Source organism: Euleptes europaea, chromosome 1, assembly GCF_029931775.1.
Source record: "Euleptes europaea isolate rEulEur1 chromosome 1, rEulEur1.hap1, whole genome shotgun sequence".
In the NCBI taxonomy this organism is placed as follows: Eukaryota; Metazoa; Chordata; class Lepidosauria; order Squamata; family Sphaerodactylidae; genus Euleptes; species Euleptes europaea.
Window position 1 is genome coordinate 173,983,031 of NC_079312.1, and position 21,874 is coordinate 174,004,904.

The window sequence follows — 21,874 nt, forward strand, 5'->3', positions numbered from 1 at the left end:
ATAGGAAGACAATCGTTTCTTTTTTCTTCTTCCGTTCCGTTCATTGTAATTTTTCAATGCACGCACACAAGTACATCCAAATGCGATTCTTTTTCTCCCGTTCAGGATGAAAGAGCAACTATGTGGACTTCAATAAATTAATTCCAATACAGGATTCCTTGTATCAAATACATAGTTGTACAGGTGTTTCTACTGGGTAAACTGTTCCCAGTGGGATACCACAAGTCAAATACACCTTGTCATTTCACTAGCATTGTCAGTGTTGTTAGCTAATTCACAGTGGGTAGCCGTGTTAGTCTGTTTGCAGTAGTCAAAAAGGGCAAGAGTCCAGTAGCACCTTAAAGACTAACAAAAACATTTTCTGGTAGGGTATGAGCTTTCATGAGCCACAGCTCACTTCTTCAGATACAGCTAGAATGTGAATCCATCGGTCTTTAAGTAGAGGAACAGTATGTAAATGTGAATAGCAGGCGTGATGGGATTAGGTGTGGTATGCAGAAGAGTCTGTGATGTCCAGGGGAGAGAGGGGTGTGGAGAAATCAGCATTGGTAATGAGCCATGAATGCAAGATCTTTATTCAGCCCAGGTAAATGCAATGTCTTTATTTGAATATCAACTGTAATTCAGCAGTTTCTCTTTCCAATCTCCCTTTGAAATTCCTTTGTAAGAGAACTGCTACTCTTAAATCTGCAACAGAATGTCCTGGAAGGTTGAAATGTTCTCCCACTGTTTTTTGAATATTGTGGTTTCTGATGTCAGACTTATGTCCATTTAATCTTTGTCTAAGAGACTGACCTGTTTGTCCAATGTAGATTGTGGAAGGGCATTGCTGGCATGTGATGGCATAAATCACATTAGAAGATGAGCAGGAATATGAGCAGTTCAGTTAAGTTAGGTATAAGTGCAGAGGTGTTTATTTGGGTTGCTCTAACGTCCTGGTACTAGCTGGAGATCTCCTGCTGTTGCAACTGATAGAGATCAGTCCCCCTGGAGAGAGTGGCCGCTTTGGCAATGGGACTCTACGGCATTGAAGTCCCTCCCCAAACTCGCCCTCCTCGGGCTCCGCCCCCAAAAGCCTCCCGCCAGTGGAGAAGAGGGACCTGGCAACCCTATCCTAAGAGGGCGGGTTGGTGCATAATCAAACGGTGGTTATTTTTTCACCAGTTGAAGTATAATTGCTTAGTGCGTTTGTATCCCACCTTTCCTTCGAAGGAGCTCGGCTTTTGTCTTTTAGCCTCACAACAACCCCGCGAGGTAGGGTAGGCTAAGAAAGAATGACTGGTCAAAAGGTTCGTGGCAGGCAGGGATCTGAAAGCAGACCTTCCTGCATCTAGTATGACTTGTTAATTTTAATCCCCCAAACACCAAAGAAATAGAAACTATAGCAACAGTGGTGGCAAGTCTACCGGTAAACGTCTATAAATGGTTTCCAAATGCAAAAAAAATAATTCAGTTCCCTGCACTAGTATAACAACCCAGTGAATACACTGGCTGCGCTTAAATACGTGTATTTAACTTCTCCGTTGCTTGCCTTCCCACGTTCACCAGCATCCCAATTCTCTTTTTCTTCCCTACCCTTCCCTCTCGTTAGGGATCAGTTTTCTCTATTAGGCAACATAACTTTTTGGAGCGAGGGCTTGATTCTTTCAAAACCCTGCAAAGTGCGATCCTAAAGAGAGTTACTCCAGTCTAAGCCCATTCATGCCAATGGGTTTAGACCGGAGTAACTCTGCATAGGATTGCACTGTGAGTTTTTACATATTTATATATGCATCTGATGTGTGCTATCCTCTTTTTGCCCCGCATATGGCAGGTTCTACTAGGAACCGTAAGTGTCAGATGTCCTGCTCTCTTATGTCTTCATGGAGGGAGGGACGGGTTATCGACATGTGCAGAAAAATCGCCGGCTGCCCTTGTCCAAGATGGCCGCCGGGGCATCCGCGGCCGGAGCAGCCGGGGGAGTCCTGCCCTTGACCAAGATGGCCGCCGCCGAGCGCTCTCCCTCGCGGGATGAAACCTGAGTACGAGGATTGGCCGGTGTTCTGACGTCTCCGTCTCCAGTGAAGGATGATTGGTCAAAAAGTACGCCTGCTGATGCTCGATTGGTTGCCGAGGAGGAAGGGGTGGGCGCAACAGTGGAGAGGGAGGCGAGGAGGAAGTAAACTGTGAAAGGGCATTCCAAGGAAACACAGTGTAAAGGAGGAAGTTTTTGATGAGCTAAACACCTGAAGTCCACGGTTTTCTTTTTTTAACTAAGGTATAGTGGCTGCGTTCTCAGGAGGTAGATTTGGTTATGTTAGTTATTTAAAAAAAAATTTAATAGTTATTTTTTAAAAATTTTAGTAATAAAAATAATAGTTATTTTTTTAAATTTTATATTTTATTAAGGTTTTTTGGGGTACAAAAATAAAAAGGGTGGGGAGGGAAATGAGGAAAACATTGAATTAAAAGTTGTCCAGTTTTTGTTTTAAAACTACCTTAAGCTACAGGCTGTTGCCAGATCTTATAGTATTGAGTTTCATAAGTTAATTACGTGTTGTATGAAGTGGTATTTTCTTCTTCTGACTGTGTAGAGTTGCCAGATCCAGGCTAGGAAATTCCTGGGGATATGGGGGAGGAATCTGGGGTGGGGAGAGTTTGGGGAGGGACCTCAGCAGGGTATAATGCCATGAAATCTACCCTCCAAAGCAGCCATTTTTTCCAGGGTAACTGAAGATCAGTAGTAATTCTCGGAGATCTTCAGACCCCACCTGGAGGTTGGCAACCCTAAGTGGCAAGAATGTGATCCTTAACATGCTTCCTGTATTTGGGATGCTGAAGAATAAAACATATGGGCAGACAATACTGGTTTTCTTTAAGGAATCAACAGGAGTGGATGCAGAGCTAAAGAGAATACTATTCATTTTATTAATATAGTCTCTTCAGTATGTGGCCCTTCACAGAGTAACATGTGATGGGACCATGTGAACCAAATTCAGTTGGGGCGGAGAATAGACAGAAGGCACAGAGAGGAGGCTAACACTGGGGGGGTTATTACTGTCTACCTCTTCCACAGGGCAGTTGGGATGGGTGTGGACAAATGGAATTACACCATTGGAGAGCCAGCATGGTGTAGTGGTTAAGAGCGGAGTCTAATCTGGAGAACCGGGTTTGATTCCCCACTCCTCCACAGGATTGGTGGACTCTAATCTGGTGAACCAGGTTGATTTGCCCATTCCTCCACATGAAGCCTTCTGGGTGACCTTGGGCTAGTCACAGTTCTCTCTGAACTCTCTCAGCCCCACCAACCTCACAAGGTGTCTGTTGTAGGGAGAGGAAGGGAAGGCAATTATAAGCCAGCTTGAGTCTCCTTCAAAGGTAGTGAAAATTGGTATATAAAAACCAAGTCTTCCTCCTCCTCCTCTTCCTCCATCCCAGATGGCTCCAGCTGAGGACAGGGCAGCAAGTGAAGTATGCGAGGAGTTGGACCAGACCATTCTGCACCTTTTTGATGTTCTGGAGTCGCTGCAGACCAAGAGAGAGTCTTTTAACCACTTGGTGGAACAGGTGAGAGCTTGGTTCAGGGGAGCTACCAGAAATGTCCAAGCACTTCTGCACCTGTGGGGTCCTCTTATTCTCATTCTTCAGTGTAGTGTAGTGGTTAAGAGCAATGGTTTGGAGTGGTGAAATCTAATCTGGAGAACTGAGTTTGATTCCCCACTCCTCCACATGAGCGGCGGACGATAATCTGGTGAACTGGGTTGGTTTCCCCACTCCTCCACATGAAGCCAGCTGGGTGACCTTGAGCAAGTTACAGCTCTGTTAGAGCTCTCTCAGCCCCACCTGCCTCACAGGGTGTCTGGTGTGGGGAGGGGAAGGGAAGGTGATTGTAAGCCAGTTTGATTCTTCCTTAAGTGATAAAGTTGGCATATAAAAACCAATTCTTCTTCTTCCTCCTCCTCCTCCTCTTCTTCCCCCTCCAAAACTGCCTTTTTAACACCTTCTTCCCTCCCAAAGTTTTGGGGGAATTGTTCCTTGGAGCCAGACACAGGCGGTTTGCAAATGTAGCCGGTACAGAATAGCCTCGTCTCTAACCTTGTCTGTCTCTTCTTCCTCAGGGTTGGTTCTCCCTCTCCAAGTCGCGTTACGCCATGGGTAACAAGTCTGTCTCTGCGCTGCAGTATGGGCATCAGATGACACCCCTGGTGCGAGTGAACACTAGGTGAGAGGGCAGGATCAAGCCCAGAATCCCACTACTGGGGGTTGACCTGTGAATGATGGGGGAAGAAGACTTTCTTTACCACTTAAGGGAGAATCAAACCGGCTTACAATCGCCTTCCCTTCCTGAAAATGGTAATAGAATTGTTCCTCGTTCTCTGCTTTGTACTCCTAGCACTAAAATGGTGACTTCCCCACAACCTAAAGCCCGAGGATGAACTATTGCTAGAGTATATACTCAGGTGTCCCATCTTTCTGTTTCTCTTCTCAATCTAGACAGAACGAAGGCAGTCAGGTGGCGTTTCATGTGGTCTCGGAAGGTGGGGATGCTTCAAAGCCAAAGGCTGAAAACGCAGCTACGATTGAAGAAATCGGCCCCAGTGACCAAGGTGAATGAACAGACTCAAAGATTTTAAGACCCTGTGGTTGGGAGAACTAGGAAATGAAGGTCAGGACTTGAGGGAGCCCTGGTGAGCGTTCTCCAGAGCCCAGCCCATGCCACCCAGCCTCCTCTTTCCCTGCTGTTTCTCCCGTGCTGCCTCGCCTGCCCATTCACTCACATTGTCACCAACAACTCTTCCCTGCAGTGGTACTTTGGTCACCCTCCTTCCTTCCCTGCCTTTGCCTGTTTATCAGGTTACTAAGCGACCCTAAAAATGGCAGCTGAGATCTCATGACATAGCACTGCAAGATTTTGGCTTTTTACCCTGTAAGGTAAAGGTTTCAAAAAAATTGAAAATCCCTATCTCCCCTCACTCCCTGTTCAGACCTTTGTGCAAACTTGGAGGTTGTCTCTGTAGGAAAAACCTCCTCTATCTATAATGGCCCTAATCTATGGATTTAACTATCTGCATCTAGAGTAATGTTGAAAATCAGACATAATGAAACTTCCTGCTGAGTAGATATTAAAAGCTGATGATTTCTTTGATTGTTGCAAAGGTAAAATATAATGAAAGACATAAAAGCCACAGAAATCCGAAATAACCCATTCAGTGTCATAACTGTGAAATGTTGTGGAATAAAAAACCTCATTCCAGGCCATAGCCCCTTAAGCAGTAATAACAAGCATGTAAGATGAATCCTTCTGTTCTACTGTCCTAGTGAAATTATATAATGGTAGCTAAAATGACTAAACTGAGGCTATTGTACTTTGGTCACATGAGAACACAGGACAATAATGCTAGGAAAAGTTGAAGGCAGCAGGAAAAGAGGAAGACCCAACATAAGAGGGATTGACTGTATAAAGGAAGCCACGGCCCTCAGTCTGTAAGATCTGAGCAAGGCTGTTAACGATAGGATGTTTTGGAGGACTTTAATTCATTGGGTCACCGTAAGTTGGAAGCAGCTTGATGCCACTTATCATACACGTATACAGCAGCAATAGCGTTCACAAAAGAAATCTAAGCAAACAAAGAATGAGAATACAAGATCGAAAAAAAGTGATGTGAACTTAGTATTACATTTTTTTGACATTTAGCTTTTTTGGGTTCCTTCTTGAAATAAGCATTTAATTAATGCTAACGAGAAATTAGGAGCCCCGTGGCGCAGAGTGGTAAACTGCAGTACTGCAGTCCAAGCTCTGCTCACAACCTGAGTTCGATCCCGACGGAAGTCGGTTTCAGGTAGCCGGCTCGAGGTTGACTCAGCCTTCCATCCTTCCGAGGTCGGTCAAATGAGTACCCAGCTTGCTGGGGGTAAAGGGAAGATGACCGGGGAAGGCACTGGCAAACCACCCCGTAAAACAAAGTCTGCTTAGGAAACGTCGGGATGTGACTTAACCCAAGGGTCAGGAATGCCCCGGTGCTTGCACAGGAGACCTTTATCTTTTAATGAGAAATTAACTAATAATTGACTAAAATGTAGTTTTAAATTAACAATTTTAATGACATTATCTAGTCATTCTGTTACTAAGTAATGCGTTATGCTTTCTGTACCTCTGTTTCTTTTTTGCACCTTAAAACAAGGATGTAAAAACTGGCCTTAGAGAGATTTGGCTTTGACCAGGCACTGGTATCTTCTGCAGCCAGGAGTCTCCAAGACAGTGGAGCCCATTTCCCTGAACCTTCTGGAAATATACTGCTTTTTGGTTCTCGTAGGTTATCCGGGCTGTGTAACCATGGCCTTGGTATTTTCTTTCTTGACGTTTCGCCAGCAGCTGTGGCCGGCTGCTGGCGAAACGTCAGGAAAGAAAATACCAAGACCACGGTTACACAGCCCGGATAACCTACGAGAACCAATGAACTCTGACCGTGAAAGTCTTCGACAATACGGCTTTTTGGTTCAGGGGTTCACATGGTACAGAAGTATATGTGTGGAATACCACTAGTTCTGAACCAGGAGGGCTGCATTTCTCTTCTCTAAGCTGCCTGTAGTTAAAGCATTCTTTTCATGTTTCAGTTTTACGACGGCGAAAGGGCCCAGGAAAAACAGAGACTCCGGTCCAGCTTCAGGAGGAGGAAATCTCTCCGTCCGCAGAGAAATTAGGAAAGCAAGATCCTCTAACGTGGTTTGGCATCCTTGTGCCCCAGAGCCTGCGACAGGCACAAAAGACCTTCCAAGAAGGTGAGGGAAACAGAATGTTGCCACCGCATCCAACCTCACCTCTTCTCCTTCCCAATCTCACCATCCCCCTAGCTGAGAAACTAGTTGCAGCCCACAGCCCTTTCTTCTGTCTACTGCTTCTCAGACAGCCAATCTGGTGAGCAGTGGTCAGAGTTGGATGAAGATCTGGGAGGCCTGGGTTCAAATCCCCACTCTGCTATGGAAGAAGAGTTGGTTTTTATATGCCGACTTTCTCTACCACATAAGGAAGAAGCAAACAGGCTTACAATCACCTTCCCTTCCCCTCCCCACAACAGACACCCTGTGAGGTTGGTGGGGCTGAGAGCTGTGACTAGCCCAAGGTCACCCAGCTGGCTTTGTGTGTAGGAGTGGGGAAACAAATCGTTCACCAGAGTAGCGTCCACCGCTCATGTGGAGGAGTGGGGAATCAAACCCTGTTCTCCAGATCAGAGTCCAGTACTCCAAACTACCGCTCTTAACCACGACACCACACTAGCTGTGGCTAGCCCAAGGTCCCACAGCTGGCTTCATGTGTAGGAGTGGGGAAGCGAACCCAGTTCTCCAGATTAGAGTCCGCCTCTCTTAACCACTACACCATACTGGCTATAGAGATGGGTAAAGATTTTGCAGTGTAACGCATAGTTGGGAACTTCTGGTACTCAACTGGAAGCTGCTATTGACAGCACATAGGGGCGCCACTCTCTTCTTGCATCTCTTTGGTGAAAGCCCAGTATGCCAGATGGTGGCAGTCAATTCCCTTTAATACAAGATGTGCCAGTAAGAAGAGTCCTCTCCATAAGCAAAGCGACTTCTGTGTCACCGGAGGGGCAGGGTTCCAAGATCCTGTTTCCTGGCTTCCTTCAACGGTCAGCTCTCCCTAGAGGGAGGGAGCCCAGATTCCGTTTCAGAGTGCAACATTTAATCCAGCCTGCCTCTCTCTCTCCCCCACCCAGGAATCCACTTGGCGGCAGAAATTGCCTCGATGCAAAGCGAGATCGAGGCTACTCGAAGGCGGTACCGTACCTTGCTGGAAGAAAAGCGGCGGCTCTTAGCCAAAGAGGATGTCCTTGAACAGCCGTAAACTCCCTCATCACCGAGGCGCTGCTGGTGGCTTGTATTTATTAGTTGCATCTCTTTATCTGTACAGATTTCTTTGATTAATAAATGACCTTTTCACATTAGCGGAAAGCTTGTCAGTCGAGAGGTTTTGTCTGCATGTTTTGAAAATGCAGAATATCTGGAAAATGTAGTCCAGCGTCTGGTTTTAATTCACAGAATTAAAAAGTTGGAAGGGGGCCCTAGAGACCATTCAGTCCAACCCCCTGCACAATGCAGGATAACCTAAAACATCCCTAATAAATGGTAATCCGGTCTCTGGTTAAAATCCACCAAGGAAGGAGAACTCTACCTACAGCATCCCTGGGCAACCAATTCCGCCACTGAACCGCCCTTTTTGTTGAGAAGTTCTTCCTCGTCTTGCCGATATCTTCCCACCCGTAATTTAAACCCATTATTTTGGAGAAGAGTTGGTTTTTGTATGCCAATTTTCTCTACCACTTAAGGAAGAATCAAACCGGCTTCCAATCACCTTTCCCTCCCCGCAACAGACCCCGTGTGAGGTAGGAGGGGCTGAGAGAGCTCTTAAGAGTGCTGTGATTAGCCCAAGGTCACCCAGCTGGCTTCATGTGGAGGAGTGGAGAAACCAACCCAATTCACCAGATTAGAGTCCACTGCTCATGTGTAAGAGTGGGGAAACAAATCCAGTTCACCACATTAGCCTCCGCCGCTCATGTAGAGGAGTGGGGAATCAAACCCTGTTCTCCAGATCAAAGTCCACCACTCCAAACCACCGCTATAACCACTACACCACGCTGGTGTCTTGAGTTTTTTTCTCCACCACCACCAACTGGAACATCATCCCAAAACTCAGGATGAGACCTATATAAGAACAGGGCTTGGGCACCTCCAATAGACTGAACCTGTTCTCTCCTTCTGCCACATATTTTCCCCCTTCTATCCAAGGGCCAATCCCTCCATATAGGCATAGCCGGGAAAGAGAGACAGGCCCACCTTGGCATTTTCTGGACCCGGAGAAGGTCTTGTCAAGCAATTAATTTGATCTTCTCAAAGTCCTTGCCTGTCAGCCTGTCAAAACAGATAAAAGGAAGTATTTCTTTGCACAATGCATGGTTAAATTGTGGAACTCCCTGCCCCAGGATGTAGTGATGGCTTCCAGCTTGAGAGAGGAGAGGACATGTTCATGGAGGACAGGGCTATTCGTGGCTAGTAGTCAAAATGAATACTAGTCATGATGCACTCCTATTATCTCCAGGATTGGAGGAGCATGCCTATTATATTAGGTGCATTGGAACACAGGCAGGAGAATGCTGCTGCAGTCGTCTTGTTTGTGGGCTTCCTAGAGGCACTTGGTTGGTCGCTGTGTGAACAGACTGCTGGACTTGATGGACCTCGGTCTGATCCAGCAGGGCTTTCCTTATGATCTAGCTTCTGATGGGTTATTCACAATGCTCAGGTCAGGATCAAAAGCTGGCCATTGAAAGAACCACCCCGCCCCGGGCTTCAGCTGGTATACTTGATGGCAAAGGAGATGATACATCGATTCAATTTTTATGCTGCCTCCTCCGCAAGGCTCTGTAAAGTTTACAGCATCATAAAAGAAGATTCCATCTACATTAATATAATAAATTTGGTGAATATTTCTTTCCCTAAAACCATATAAATTTCCCAGCTGGTGCTGTTTGGACCCCTCAGACTAATCATAACAGTTAACCAAATATTGTTTCTAAACAGAAGGGCCCTGGTCTGGTCCAACTTGCATGAAAGCGGAGTCACCGCAACAAACAGAGCTCGGTATGTTTAGCCTGGAGAGAAGACGACTGAGAGGTGATATGATAAAGACGACTGAGAGATGATATGATAATTTGGGGAGGGGCTGTGGCTCAGCGGTAGAGCATCTGCTTGGCATGCAGAAGGTCCCAGGTTCAATCCTCAGCATCTCCAGTTAAAAGGACTAGGCAAGATGGTGAAGTGAAAGACCCCTGCCTGAGACCCTGGAGAGCCGCTGCCGGTCTGAGTAGACAATATTGACTTTGATGGACCAAGGGTCTGATTCAGTATAAGGCAGCTTCATGTGTTCATGATAACCATCTTCAAGTACTTGAAGGGCTGTCATAGAAAAGACAGGGCGGAGTTGTTTTCTGTTGCCCCAGAAGATGGAACCAGAACCAACGGGTTGAAATTGAATCAAGAAAAAGAAGAAGAGGAGTTGGTTTTTATATGCTGACTTTCTCTACCACTTAAGGGAGACTCAAACCGGCTTACAATCACCTTCCCCTCCCCACAACAGACACCCTGCGAGGTAGGTGGGGCTGAGAGAACTGTGACTGGCCCAAGGTCACCCAGCTGGCTTCATGTGTAGGAGTGGGGAAACCAATCCAGTTCACCAGATTAGCCTCCGCCGCTCATGTGGAGGAGTGGGGAATCGAACCCGGTTCTCCAGATCAGAGTCCACCACTCTTAACCACTACACCAGGCTGGCTCTCAAAAGAGTTCTCTTGGCCAGTAGCCAAAACTGATGGACCACAAAGCCAGAAAGAGAAAAAAAAGAATCCAGCCCTCCCATTGTTGCTGTTAAATTGTTAATTTCCTCACTCATATCAGGGAGCAGAGATTAAGGTACCAGATGGGTGTGGTGATTTCTTAAGGGGTGTGTGAAAGTTTATCCACTAGGTGATGCTGGCACCAAATGTTTTCACGATGGTTACAGTGGACATCGTAAGGAGGTGGGAAGCCAGCCGGGTTCCAAATGAGCGAGAATGAATCGAGAGACTGTGGAAAGCAGCCGAAAGGATGGCCCCGACCTTTAAAAAGATCACATCATGGTGTCTGCATACGAAATAATGTTTTGCTGTTTGGTAAAACGGAAACCGCTTGCTCTGACTAGATAATGGTCTCGGCGTGCGAATTTCTCGGGGGTCATGTCGCAAAGCTAGAATAAGTCATAATAAATCAGATCTCGGGAATGCTCTTAATGCCAGACCCTTTGATGCGTCGTCTTATCTATGTGAAACATTTCCCCCAACTAAAATGTGTTAGGAGCCGCTGAACTGCTGCTTGCGAGACATTTGAGGGGGGGAAATCAACCCTAGGAAGAAATCCTTCTTCCATTTTAGTAGACACATCAGACCAGATACTGCCTCTTACTAGGGTTGCAAACCATCAGGTGGGGTCTGGAGAGCTCTGGGAATTTCAACTGATCTCCTGACTACAGAGATCTGTCCCCCTGGAGAAAATGGCTGCTTTAGAGGATGGACTCTATGAAATTGTACCCCACTGCGGTTCCTCCCCAGGCTCTAAGCCCAAGTCTCCAGGAATTTCCCAACCCAGCCTTGGCAAGCCTAACCCTTACTCTGCTCAACTCCTCCATCTTCTCTGATTTTTTTCTGGCTTTCCATCTATTCCAAGAATCCGCATAGCCTCCTTGGCAAACCTGCAAGGTTTCAAACCCACTAAGACAACAACAGTAGCTTCTTCGAAGTGCGAGTAAGGAACGTGGTCCGTTCCCTCAAATACGGAGGTCTAATGAGAGCCGGTGTGGTGGTTAAAAGTGGTGGTTTGGAGGGATGGACTCTCATCTGGAGAACCGGGTTTGATGCTCCACTCCTCCACAAGAGTGGTGGATGCCCTTGTTGGTTTCCCCACTCCTGCACATGAAGCTAGCTGGGTGACCTCGGGCTAGTCACAGCTCTCTCAGCCCCACCTACCTCACAGGGTGCCTGTTGTGGGGAGGGGAAGGGAAGGTGATTGTAAGCCGTTTGATTCTACCTTAAGTGGTAGAGAAAGTTGGCATATATAAACCAACTCTTCTTCTTCCTCCTGCTCCTGCTCCTCCACCACCACCACCACCACCATCATCATCATCATGTTAAAGGAGAAGAGCTTCAGAAGAGCCCAGGAGGCATCATCTTTGTGTCTGTAGGGAGGACCCACATTTTTGTGATATCTCCAGCAGCAGCCCTCCACGGCAGCCATTTTGTAACAGTGCCCACATTACCTGTTCTCGAAATTGCAGAAGCGTCCACAGGCTCCACAAGTTCGAGGACTGCTGATCTAGGATCACTCATTTCTGCCCTGGATCGGTTTTTAAAACCAGTGGATTAGGGTCAACAGACTGAAATACATTCCAGATAAGGTGGAAATGATGTTAGTTGAGGAAATGCCCTGTTGTTGGGAGTACACACATGAGTGTGTACATGTATAAAATGCCGCCAAGTCGCAGCCGACGTATGGCAACCCCTCATGGGGTTTTCAAGGCAAGAGACGTTTAGAGATGATTTGCCATTGCCTGCCTCTGTGTAGTGACCCTGGACTTCCTTGGTGGTTTCCCCTCCAAGTACTAACCAGGGCCGACCCTGCTTAGCTGATGAGATCAGGCTAGCCTGGGCCATCCAGGTCAGGTATGTTGGCAGCATGCCCTATCAAAAGCAGTGCGCATCCCATGAGTAATCCTAGATTAAGCATGGCTTACATTTCAAGAAGAGAGCCCTGTGGTGCAGAGTGGTAAACTGCAGTACTGCGGTCAAAAGCTTTGCTCACGACCTGAGTTCGATCCTGACCGAAGTCGGTTTCAGGTAGCCGGCTCAAGGTTGACTCAGCCATCCATCCTTCCGTGGTCGGTCAAATGAGTACCCAGCTTGCTGGGGGTAAAGTGTAGATGACTGGGGAAGGCAATGGCAAACCACCCCGTAAACATAGTCTGCTTAGTAAATGTCATGTTGTGACGTCACCCCGTGGGTCAGTAATGACCCGGTACTTGCACAGGGGACTACCTTTACCCTACATTTCAAGAAGCAATTGTCATGAAGATATGACTCCGTCTACTTCGCACAATGATATAAAATGGTTCAGTTGTTCGTTCAGAAATGTTTTGATAAGGGCCCTTCAATGAGGATTTATCAATAAAAGACATCTAAACTTCTGCCTTAACTAATGATCTTAGCAACATTTAAAAATAGCTTGCTATTACACAGAGACAATAATGTTCAAGGAGTGAACGATTCCATAAAATAAAGCAAGTCATTCAAACACTGCCGCTTTGTGTTTCTACAAGAAACAGAGAACCGCAGGGAGGGGAAGCAGCCAGATTCAAAGAACAGCACAATGCTTGGGACTCATTAAAAATTGAGGACTGGCCAACCGAATAGCAAGATATCCTATTCAGCGAGAACAAGAGGAGGTCAGATGAAAGAGGACACGTCCTCTTCTTTGGAACAGTAACATCTAAGAGAGAACATTTGTGCTCGCTCCAGCCTGAGCATAAAAGAAACATCAAATGAAATTTTAGAAGGAAATTTTTTTCCATGTCCTGAAAGAAGGTGATGCGATTTACTTTACTTTAATGATACTGTTCATATGGCCAATTCAGTCCTGAACAATGTCACACTAAGATGAACATTTAAAAGGAACTATATATAAAAAAAACATATCTAGATAAATAATAAGGAAATTAGTATTTTTTAAGCTTGATTGACAGAGATAAAAACGTGGCAACTGCCAATGCAGTATTAAAATCCACCCCTGCTAAAAGAACCCTCAAATTACCCAATTCAGACAATGCAATTTTAGCAGCTGATTTTTAATTATATCAACAGCTTTCCCCTCTATAAGCCAGGAGAGGAGTAGCCATTGTTTCACTTAAGGGCAGTCAATTAAAATCGAACCTGGGAGGTTCTGTAGTCTTTCCAGCAAAAATGCTACTAAAATTCTTCTGTTCACAAAATCCCTACAAAGAGGATGTTTTGCAAGGCTGACCAAACATTCAGAATCTGCCCTAATCAGTGGCATTCAGAGAAAGACCACAGAAAGGCGGAATTAATCACACCAGTCTCTTGTGGGAACAGACTAAACTCTTGACTTCTTGGTTGACTTTTCCAAAAGAAACTTTTTTTACAGGTAAAATAGAAAAGGGGCAAGTATGGGTGCCAACTCTGGGTTGGGAAATTCCTGGAGACTTGGGGGCAGAGCCTGGAGAAGTTGGGGTCGGGGAGGGGAGGGAGCTCAGCGGGGTATAATGCCATGGAGGCCACCCTCCAAAGCAGCCATTCTCTCCAGGGGTACGGATCTCTAATCTGGAGAACTCTTGTAATTCCGGGAGATCTGCAGGCCCCACCTGGAGGTTGGCAACCCTAGGAACAAGCCTGCTACTTCCCAGTGCATTTCAAAGCTGCTTTTGAGTCCACTGTTAGGGAAAGCAAATGAATCTAAAGCAGCAATTCTATTAGATGCTTATGAGTCAAAGAACAGATGAAAACTTACATCAATGGAATCTGACAATGGAAACAGAGAATAAATATTTCACATTTTAGAATGCTAGAGGTTAAATTGGGATAAAAGACATATTCCTACCCAGTGTATATACTTTTTCTTCTATATGACTGAACAGACTTAATGTTTTTGATGCATTATTATAATCCCCTATTATTTCCCCACTATCCCTTTTATGTTCACTCCTTCATTCTTTTGAAAAAAATTTTTTTTTGAGGATGCTGACAAAACAGGAGAGGGACATGGCACATGGGGTGGGAATTCAACTATATATAATTAAAATTCAGTCAGTGCTCTGAATAGAACATTTTGCCAACAGCTTTTTACGGCTGTTCTCTCAGCTCAGATCCCATGGCTGTACAATGCCTACACTGGCAAAGTGCTCCTTGTAAAGCATGTATTGTCTTTTAATTTTATTTACTGTCACATTTCCAGCATGTTTTACAACCCAACCTTTACAGCAGAACCCCACCAAAGGGAGGTAATGGAGCCTAATTCCCCAGAAGAGGCAGATGATAAAAGACATTTTACAAAGAATAGATCTTTAGGCATAGGTGAGTTATCAAATGCTACCCTGGGGATTGCTGAGACAGCTATGCGTTATAAATGCGTAAGCACTTAATGTGGCATGAAAAGGAGCCCAGAGACTGGCTATTATTTATGATGTAGATTTTTATTCCTCCCTTCTTGCAAGGAGACCGGGCCATGTTCATCATTCTCCCCATCTCTATTTTATTCTCACAACAACCCTGTGAGGTAGTATGTGTGTGTTAAGTGCTGTCAAGTCGCTTCCGAATCATGGGGACCTTATTAATCCATGTCCTCCAAAATGTCCTATCTTTGACAGCCTTGCTCAGCTCTTGCAAATTGAGGGCTGTGGCTTTATTGAGTCAATCCATCTCTTGCTGGGTCTTCCTCTTTTCTTGCTGCCGTCAACTTTTCCTAGCATGATTGTCTTTTCCAGGGACTGTGAGACAGGCGAAGCTGAAAAAGATTGACTGGCCCAAGGTCACCCAGGAAGCTTCCACGGCAAAGTGAGGATTTGAACCTGAGTTTGCCAGATCCTAGCCTGCTGCCCTGATCATGACATCTAACTATTGTACTTCTCTCACGTAGCTGAAAGTGGCAAAATGGACTGTAGCACTTCAGGCTGCAGGTAGAAGATCACAGCTTTGCATGTTCCTTGACATAAAAAACTCCCCTCAGTCAGAAAACTAGCACAGTGTGTGGGGGGGATAGTCTTCTATCTACTCTTTGTTTTCTGTGCTGTTTTTCTATGTGGAGGGAGTTCTTAATATCGGAGAACAATTCTCAATATGTGCTGAAGCGCTACTGTCCTTTTAGGTTTGCCAACGTCCAGGTGGGGCCTGGAGATCTCCTGGGATTACAACTGATCTCCAGACTACAGAGATCAGTTCCCCCAGATGGAAATGGCTGCTTTGGAGGGTGGACTCTATGCCATTATACCTTGCTGAGGTCCCCTCCCCATACTCTGTGTTCCCAGGCTCCAACCCCAAATCTCCAGGAATTTCCTAACCCAGAGCTGGCAATCCTATATTAGGAAGAAGGTGTGCCTGGCTTACTAGGAATGAGGGTGGTATATAAATGTGAGGAAATAAATAAATACCATCGGATAAATGCTGGATGTTAACCATGATTTTACCAGTAGGAGCAACTGATGTACAAAGGTAGTAGGGCGGGTGTCTCGGCAATTTGCTTAGGTTAGAAACAGGAGTGTGATTAACAAAAGATATAATGCATAGTTAAATTGTGGAACTCCCTGCCCCAGGATGTGGTGATGGCTACCAACCTGGAAAGCTTTAAGAAGGGAGTGGACATGTTCACGGAGGAGAGGGCTATTCAAGGCTACTAGTAAAAATGGATACTAGTCATGATGCGCACCTATTCTCACCAGGATCAGAGGAGCATGCCTATCATATTATGTGCTGTGGAACACAGGCAGGACAATGCTGCTGCAGCAGTCGTCTTGTTTGTGGGTTTCTAGAGGCTCCTGGTTGGTCCCTGTGTGAATGGACTGCTGGACTTGATGGGCCTTGGTCTGATCCAGCAGGGCCTTTCTTATGTTCTTAGATTCTCAGCAGAAAAAAAGCCAAAGCTTCACTGAACCATTCTAATGAAAGGGCATGATTCTCCAATCTGCTTTCTGTAGACTCAGTTCAAACCAGAGAATCTCTCAGCTCTTTCCCATATGGTCTAGCGGTTAGAATCAGAGGCGGATCTACTGTGAAACTAATGAAGCTTAAGCTTCAGGGCCCCTAATCCCAGAGGGGGCCCCTGAAGCAACTTTTTTAAAAATGAGTGAATTTCTAAACAAAATCAATGGAGTTTTTTAGTGATAGAATCATAAGCCAATGGGTTGAAGTACTTAATATTGACCTTAGAATATGCTCTAATGCCCATTTCATGTGGCTTCAAAATGTCCCTGTAATTGGTCAAACATCAACATTTTCTAGGGGGCTTGCAGCGCCCAAACCCCTAGCTGTATGGGCTCTCTGAGCTCACCAGAATCTATTCATAGCCTACATTTTGGCAGCTGGATCCTCAAATCCTTCACTGATGCATGGCTTAATAGTTCTATAGTTTTATTTCATCACTGTATGGCCCATTTTCAAGGACTCCACCCCACCAACCTGTTCTCCACCATTTGGGCCTCTAGGTCCTTGCAAGGGCAGCAAGGCCCTTTGGACCTTTTTGGATGTTGCTCTACTGTTGCTGGTTGTGAAGGGGCCCCCATAACAGTTCAAGCTTCAGGGCCCCAAAAATGTAGGTCCGCCACTGGTTTAATTCCTGGTTTTCACCCAGGCTCGACTCCCGGTATGGGAAAAACAGCTTCTTTTTTAATGTTCTGAAAGTTGGGGGTGCAATTGTGTATTCTGGAAAAACGAATCGCAACCTACGCGTTATGGTAACTTCCCCATCCCCAAAAGTGGATGAAGAAGTAAGGCCAGGGAGTCATGCTTTGCACCTATGATTCCACCACAAATGCGGCTCCAGTTTACAATACGTCCCCACCTCCTACCCACCTCTAAAAAGGCTTATCGACAGCTTCCCGTGAAAGGAGACAGATGAAGAGGGGGGAGAAACTCGGTTTTCTATTTTCCCTTACATTGAGATTGAGTTGGGGGCGGGATTAGAAAGCAAAGTGAAATTCCACAAAGAGAAGCAAGGATTCACGCTTTCAACGCATCAGGTGGTTCCTCTTATTCCCGGCAAGGATCCTGGTCCCTGGGTCCAGACACGCGGGTCGCTTGAACTATGCAATCTTTTGGAAAGTCAAAAAGGGCAAGAGTCCAGTAGCACCTTAAAGACTAACAAAAATATTTTCTGGTAGGGTATGAGCTTTCGTGAGCCACAGCTCACTTCTTCAGATACAGCTAGAACAGATACAGATACAGCTACATTCTAGCTGTATCTCAGGGGTGGGGAACCTCAGGCCCGGGGGCCGTATGCGGCCCCCGAGGACATTTTTTGTGGCCCTCGGTAGCTCCGGGGCCCTGCTGCAGAGGTGGGGCACAGGGCAGCCCTCCCAGAGGGTGTTCCTGGCGCCACGGCTTACAGCGGCGCTGCAGCGCCCTTTGGACCTCCTCTTGCCGACTGTCGGCTGTTGAGCAGCGAGAGGGAGGGGGAAAGAGGCTGGCAGCTCCCGGCAGCAGAGCATGCATGCAGGAGCCGATCGGGCTTCAGGGGGGCCCTTTTGTGGACTGGGGAGGAGAGGGCATGGAGACTGGGGCCCGGTCGCGCGGGGCTCTGTGCGCCGCCGGGTGTGTGTGTGTGTGTGTATGTATGTGTGTGGGGGGGCAGGGGAGGCTGGGGCCCGGTCACGCGGAGCCAGCGTGTGTGTGTGTGTTGGGGAAGGCTTTTCTCTCTTTTCTTCCTCTTTTTCTGTCACTCTTTCTCCTTTCTCTCCCTCTCTTTCTCCCTCTTTTTCTGTCTCTTTCTTTGTCTCCCTCCGTCCTTTTCTTTGTTTCCCTCCGTCTTCTTCTTTGTCTCCCTCTGTCCTTTTCTTTCTTTCTCCCTCTCTCTCCATTTCTTTCTCCATTTCTCTCCCTCCCTTTTCCTCTTTCTCTGTTTTTCTTCCTCCCTTGCCGATCGACTGTGGGCTGCACCCCCCTGGCACCTCGTTTGCTCGGGCCCACTGCTGGCTGCCCTTCCGCCTGGGAGGGGGGAGTGGGGGCACCCTGCAGGCCTTCTCTGTGTGGCCTCCCCTGGGGTTGCCAACCTCCAGGTGGTGGCTGGAGACCTGGCAACCCTAGCCTCTCCCCCCCCCCACCAGGAGATCTACACCTGGTATGGCCCCTGAATGATGTCATAAATGTGCAAATGGCCCTTGGCAGGAAAAAGGTTCCCCACCCCTGCTGTATCTGAAGAAGTGAACTGTGGCTCACAAAAGCTCATACCCTACCAGAAAATATTTTTGTTAGTCTTTAAGGTGCTACTGGACTCTTGCCCTTTTTGACTACTGCAAACAGACTAACACGGCTACCCACTGTGAATAATCTTTTGGGAAGTAACTTTTATTCTCAAGAGGGAAATTGAAAGGAGCGGCACTTCCTTAAACGTCCACTAGATGGCAAGCGTGAGCTACGTTGTGCTCTATCGGTATCTGTAATTCTTTTGCAAACGGGGTTTCTGCTTTCTGAATGCAAATAAAAGAAATCAAGCCAGTGGCTCTTCTACTCCTTTTCTTGGCTTCTTTATTGTTGCATGGAGAGAATAAATATGGACTAAAAGATGCGCTTATCCTACAGTATAAGGTGTGTGTGCGTGTCTGCAAACGCAATGGGTTGGGGGCGGGCGGGCGATAAGGTTCGCATTCCTGATCATAAAGTGAGCAGAAGAGACACAGGTCCAGTTTAGAGAAGGTGGAAACTGGTTCCAGGTCTTGTTCGGTTTGGGAACTACTAAGGAGGTTTTGGGGCCTCCATTTAAGCCTTCCTCTTCCATCTTATTTCCCCCCTTACCCTTGACAGGGTTCCAGTCCCTTTAACAGAAATTCATGTTGATGAATTGCAAGGACTCATATAGAATGCTAGAGTTGGAGGGGACCGCCAGGGTCATCTAGCCCAACCCCCTGCACAATGCAGGAAATCCACAACTACCTTCCCCCTCCACACCCCCAACGACCCTTACTCCATGCCCAGGAGATGGCCAAGATGCCCTCCCTCTAGGTGTGGTCTGAAAGTGCAGTTCCTTCTAGCAACAGCAGGTGGCGATAGTGAGCCGCTTTGTCTTAAATTGGCTTGCGTATAGACGGAAGGCGTTCAACATCTTCTCCCATATGGTCTAGCGGTTAGGATTCCTGGTTTTCACCCAGGCGGCCCGGGTTCGACTCCCGGTATGGGAAAAGTGTCCTTTTGCTCTGCAAAGGGTTGCACCGGTTAGACTTTGAGTCCAGTACCAGTCAAACTCTATTTCCGCTCTAGTTTGATTTATTTTAATTTAAAACAAAATGGCCAAGATGGCTGCAAGGAACCAAAAATGCAAGAGGGAGCCTGTGTCATAAACAGGTTTGGGACAATTCTTGCTTTCATCTTGCCCACCCTGCATATATTAACAGAAGGCGATTCTGTGTCTGTAAACCGGTTGCAGATCTCCAAGATTCTCCTCGTTTTCCAGCGAGGCCGCAGGGACTGTTTCTATATCCTGCCTTTAAAAAAAAAAAAAGCCAATTTGTTCCTAGGAAATGAAGAGATCTGTGTCAGTGACACACTAAGTGTCACTCAAAAGCTGCCAATTTTGTTCCTAGGAAATGAAGAGATCTGTGCCACTCAAAAGCCCCCCCCCCTTTGAATGCAAAAAGCAATCCCGCACGGGTTTTGAATGCTGCACTGTAGCGAAATTTTCTCTTCCCTCCCGTCAGTGTTGGCACAGCCCTTTCGATGAAGCCGAAGAGTATTGATTTGGCATCCTGGAGAGAAGAAACTTAACAAAAGCTTTGCAATTCCCATACCGGGAGTCGAACCCGGGCCGCCTGGGTGAAAACCAGGAATCCTAACCGCTAGACCATATGGGAACCGATGACAAGATGCCTACCCTACTGGTATCATCTCAAGTGATCAGAGCGCCACCTCATGGCGGGAAGAGTGTTTACCTGAACAATGTTGCAGATCCAAAGGCCATTTATGCGTGGGGAGGTTTTGCCTTGGATTTGTCACTCTTTAGATCAGTGGTTCCCAACCCTTTTTTTGACCAGGGACCACTAGGACTTTTTTGTTCGGTGCAGGGACCCCAAGGTTCAAAATAAAACTTCCGAGAATTTGAAAATAAACTTTAATCATAACTGTTAGTTAAACATTAAACTTAGAATAATATTTGAATATATATATATATACATGTTTTATAATAGAGGACTTTTAATTGAAAATATTAATTTATTACAGGTTTATAACTTTGTTTCGCAGATTCTCTTATTTTTTAATTCTGAGAATGCGGATGGGGAAAAAATGGGGATCTAGAGAGCGGCAAACCCAAGGCAAAACCTCCCCAGGCCTAAATGGCCAGGGAGTGGATCCTTGGCACGGGTTTTCCCCCTCTCCCCCCCACAGGCTGCAGAGCACCTGCAAGCCCCGCATCCGCACCCCCAAGCTCACGTTCCCATCTGCGCCTGCACACGTGTCCAAGTCTTGCGATGGCGTGCCAAAGCGGGCACGCAGCATTCACACGCGCATGCCGTTCCCGTGACTGTGAGGGTCTTTTTTTTAAATATAATTTTTATTATTTTTCAATAATTACTACACATCTCATTTGACAATACAACCTATATACTAATCTTTAAACCAACAAAGCATTAACAAATATTTAGGTGTAAGTCTTCAACATTAAATCTAATTAAATGTGGCGAGCTTCCCCACCGACCTCCTCTCTCCCAACATTAATCTGGTATCTCCTTTGTATTAATATTTTCTAATCCTGATATATTATTATTTTAATGTTATAGTGCCCCCTTATGTAGTACCTTTCCATAATTAATAATAAGATAACAATAACAATAAGCAGGGGGGGAAGAATAAACCATTAGAAAAAAAACACAGAGACAAAATATATTAATACACTGTTTTCCAATTACTCAACTCTGTCATATTATAATGGATTAGATCTTAAAACGCTTAAATCCCTAGAGGAAAAAAAACTAATTTAATATTGTAATACCTCTACTCCCCCCCATTCCCCTTATAAAAATCGAATTAAAATTCTTCCGGCTTTCTTAGCCCTTCTTTTAAAACTTTTGACTGTGAGGGCGGGGACTGGCTGCCTCTTCCCCCGCCCTGGTCCAAGCCCCGCCCAATTTAACCCTTTCAGCACCACCCACCCACTCACCGAACGCATCCCTCGTTAAGCGTTGCCCTGGCAACAGCGGGAGGAGGAGGATTCCAGCCCCGGCCGGAAGTCATCCCTCTCGGCTTCGGAACGCTGGACCAATCCCCGCGGCAGGGGATGCTCTCCTTGCGGCCGGAAGTAATCCGGGTCTGACGGGCAGGGCGCGGGGCCTATCGGAGAGGGAGGCGGGGCTTGGAAGGGGACCTGGGTCCTGATGCTGCTGCCAGGGCTCTTGGGTGAGGGAAATGATGGCAGGACTGGGAGAGTAGAAGGGAAGGGAAGGTGATGGAGGCACGGAGCGTAGAGAGGGGAGGGCTGGGGCAGAAGTATGTGGTGGCCCTCAGGGGGGCGATGGAGCTGGAGGGGCACTGCCAGGGGTTGCAGAGGGGAAGGAGGGAGTCTGGAGATATCCAGGGGCTGGGGCGGTGGGAGT

General features: G+C 46.5%; 1 protein-coding gene and 2 non-coding genes across 3 annotated transcripts; 2 read left to right on the forward strand and 1 right to left on the reverse strand.

The window, feature by feature from the left end:
- Positions 1 to 3,417: 3,417 nt before the first annotated feature.
- CCDC115 (coiled-coil domain containing 115) lies at positions 3,418 to 7,840 on the forward strand. Its single transcript, XM_056867346.1, has 5 exons — positions 3,418 to 3,546; positions 4,098 to 4,201; positions 4,474 to 4,586; positions 6,595 to 6,759; positions 7,713 to 7,840. The coding sequence occupies exons 1-5, from the start codon at positions 3,418 to 3,420 to the stop codon at positions 7,838 to 7,840; spliced, it is 639 nt and encodes a 212-aa protein (XP_056723324.1).
- An 11,556-nt stretch (positions 7,841 to 19,396) lies between these two features.
- On the forward strand, positions 19,397 to 19,468 carry TRNAE-UUC (transfer RNA glutamic acid (anticodon UUC)). Its single transcript has one exon. It is a non-coding gene; the product is annotated as a tRNA-Glu (tRNA).
- Positions 19,469 to 20,065: 597 nt separating this feature from the next.
- TRNAE-UUC (transfer RNA glutamic acid (anticodon UUC)) lies at positions 20,066 to 20,137 on the reverse strand. The gene has a single exon. It is a non-coding gene; the product is annotated as a tRNA-Glu (tRNA).
- Positions 20,138 to 21,874: the final 1,737 nt, after the last annotated feature.

Coding starts and splice junctions, on each gene's coding strand:
- CCDC115 (XM_056867346.1), top strand. CDS start 3,418: ATGGCTCCAGCTGAGGACAGGGCAGCAAGTGAAGTATGCGAGGAGTTG. Junction 3,547..4,097: donor TTAACCACTTGGTGGAACAG/GTGAGAGCTTGG, acceptor CTTCTTCCTCAG/GGTTGGTTCTCCCTCTCCAA. Junction 4,587..6,594: donor AATCGGCCCCAGTGACCAAG/GTGAATGAACAG, acceptor TTCATGTTTCAG/TTTTACGACGGCGAAAGGGC.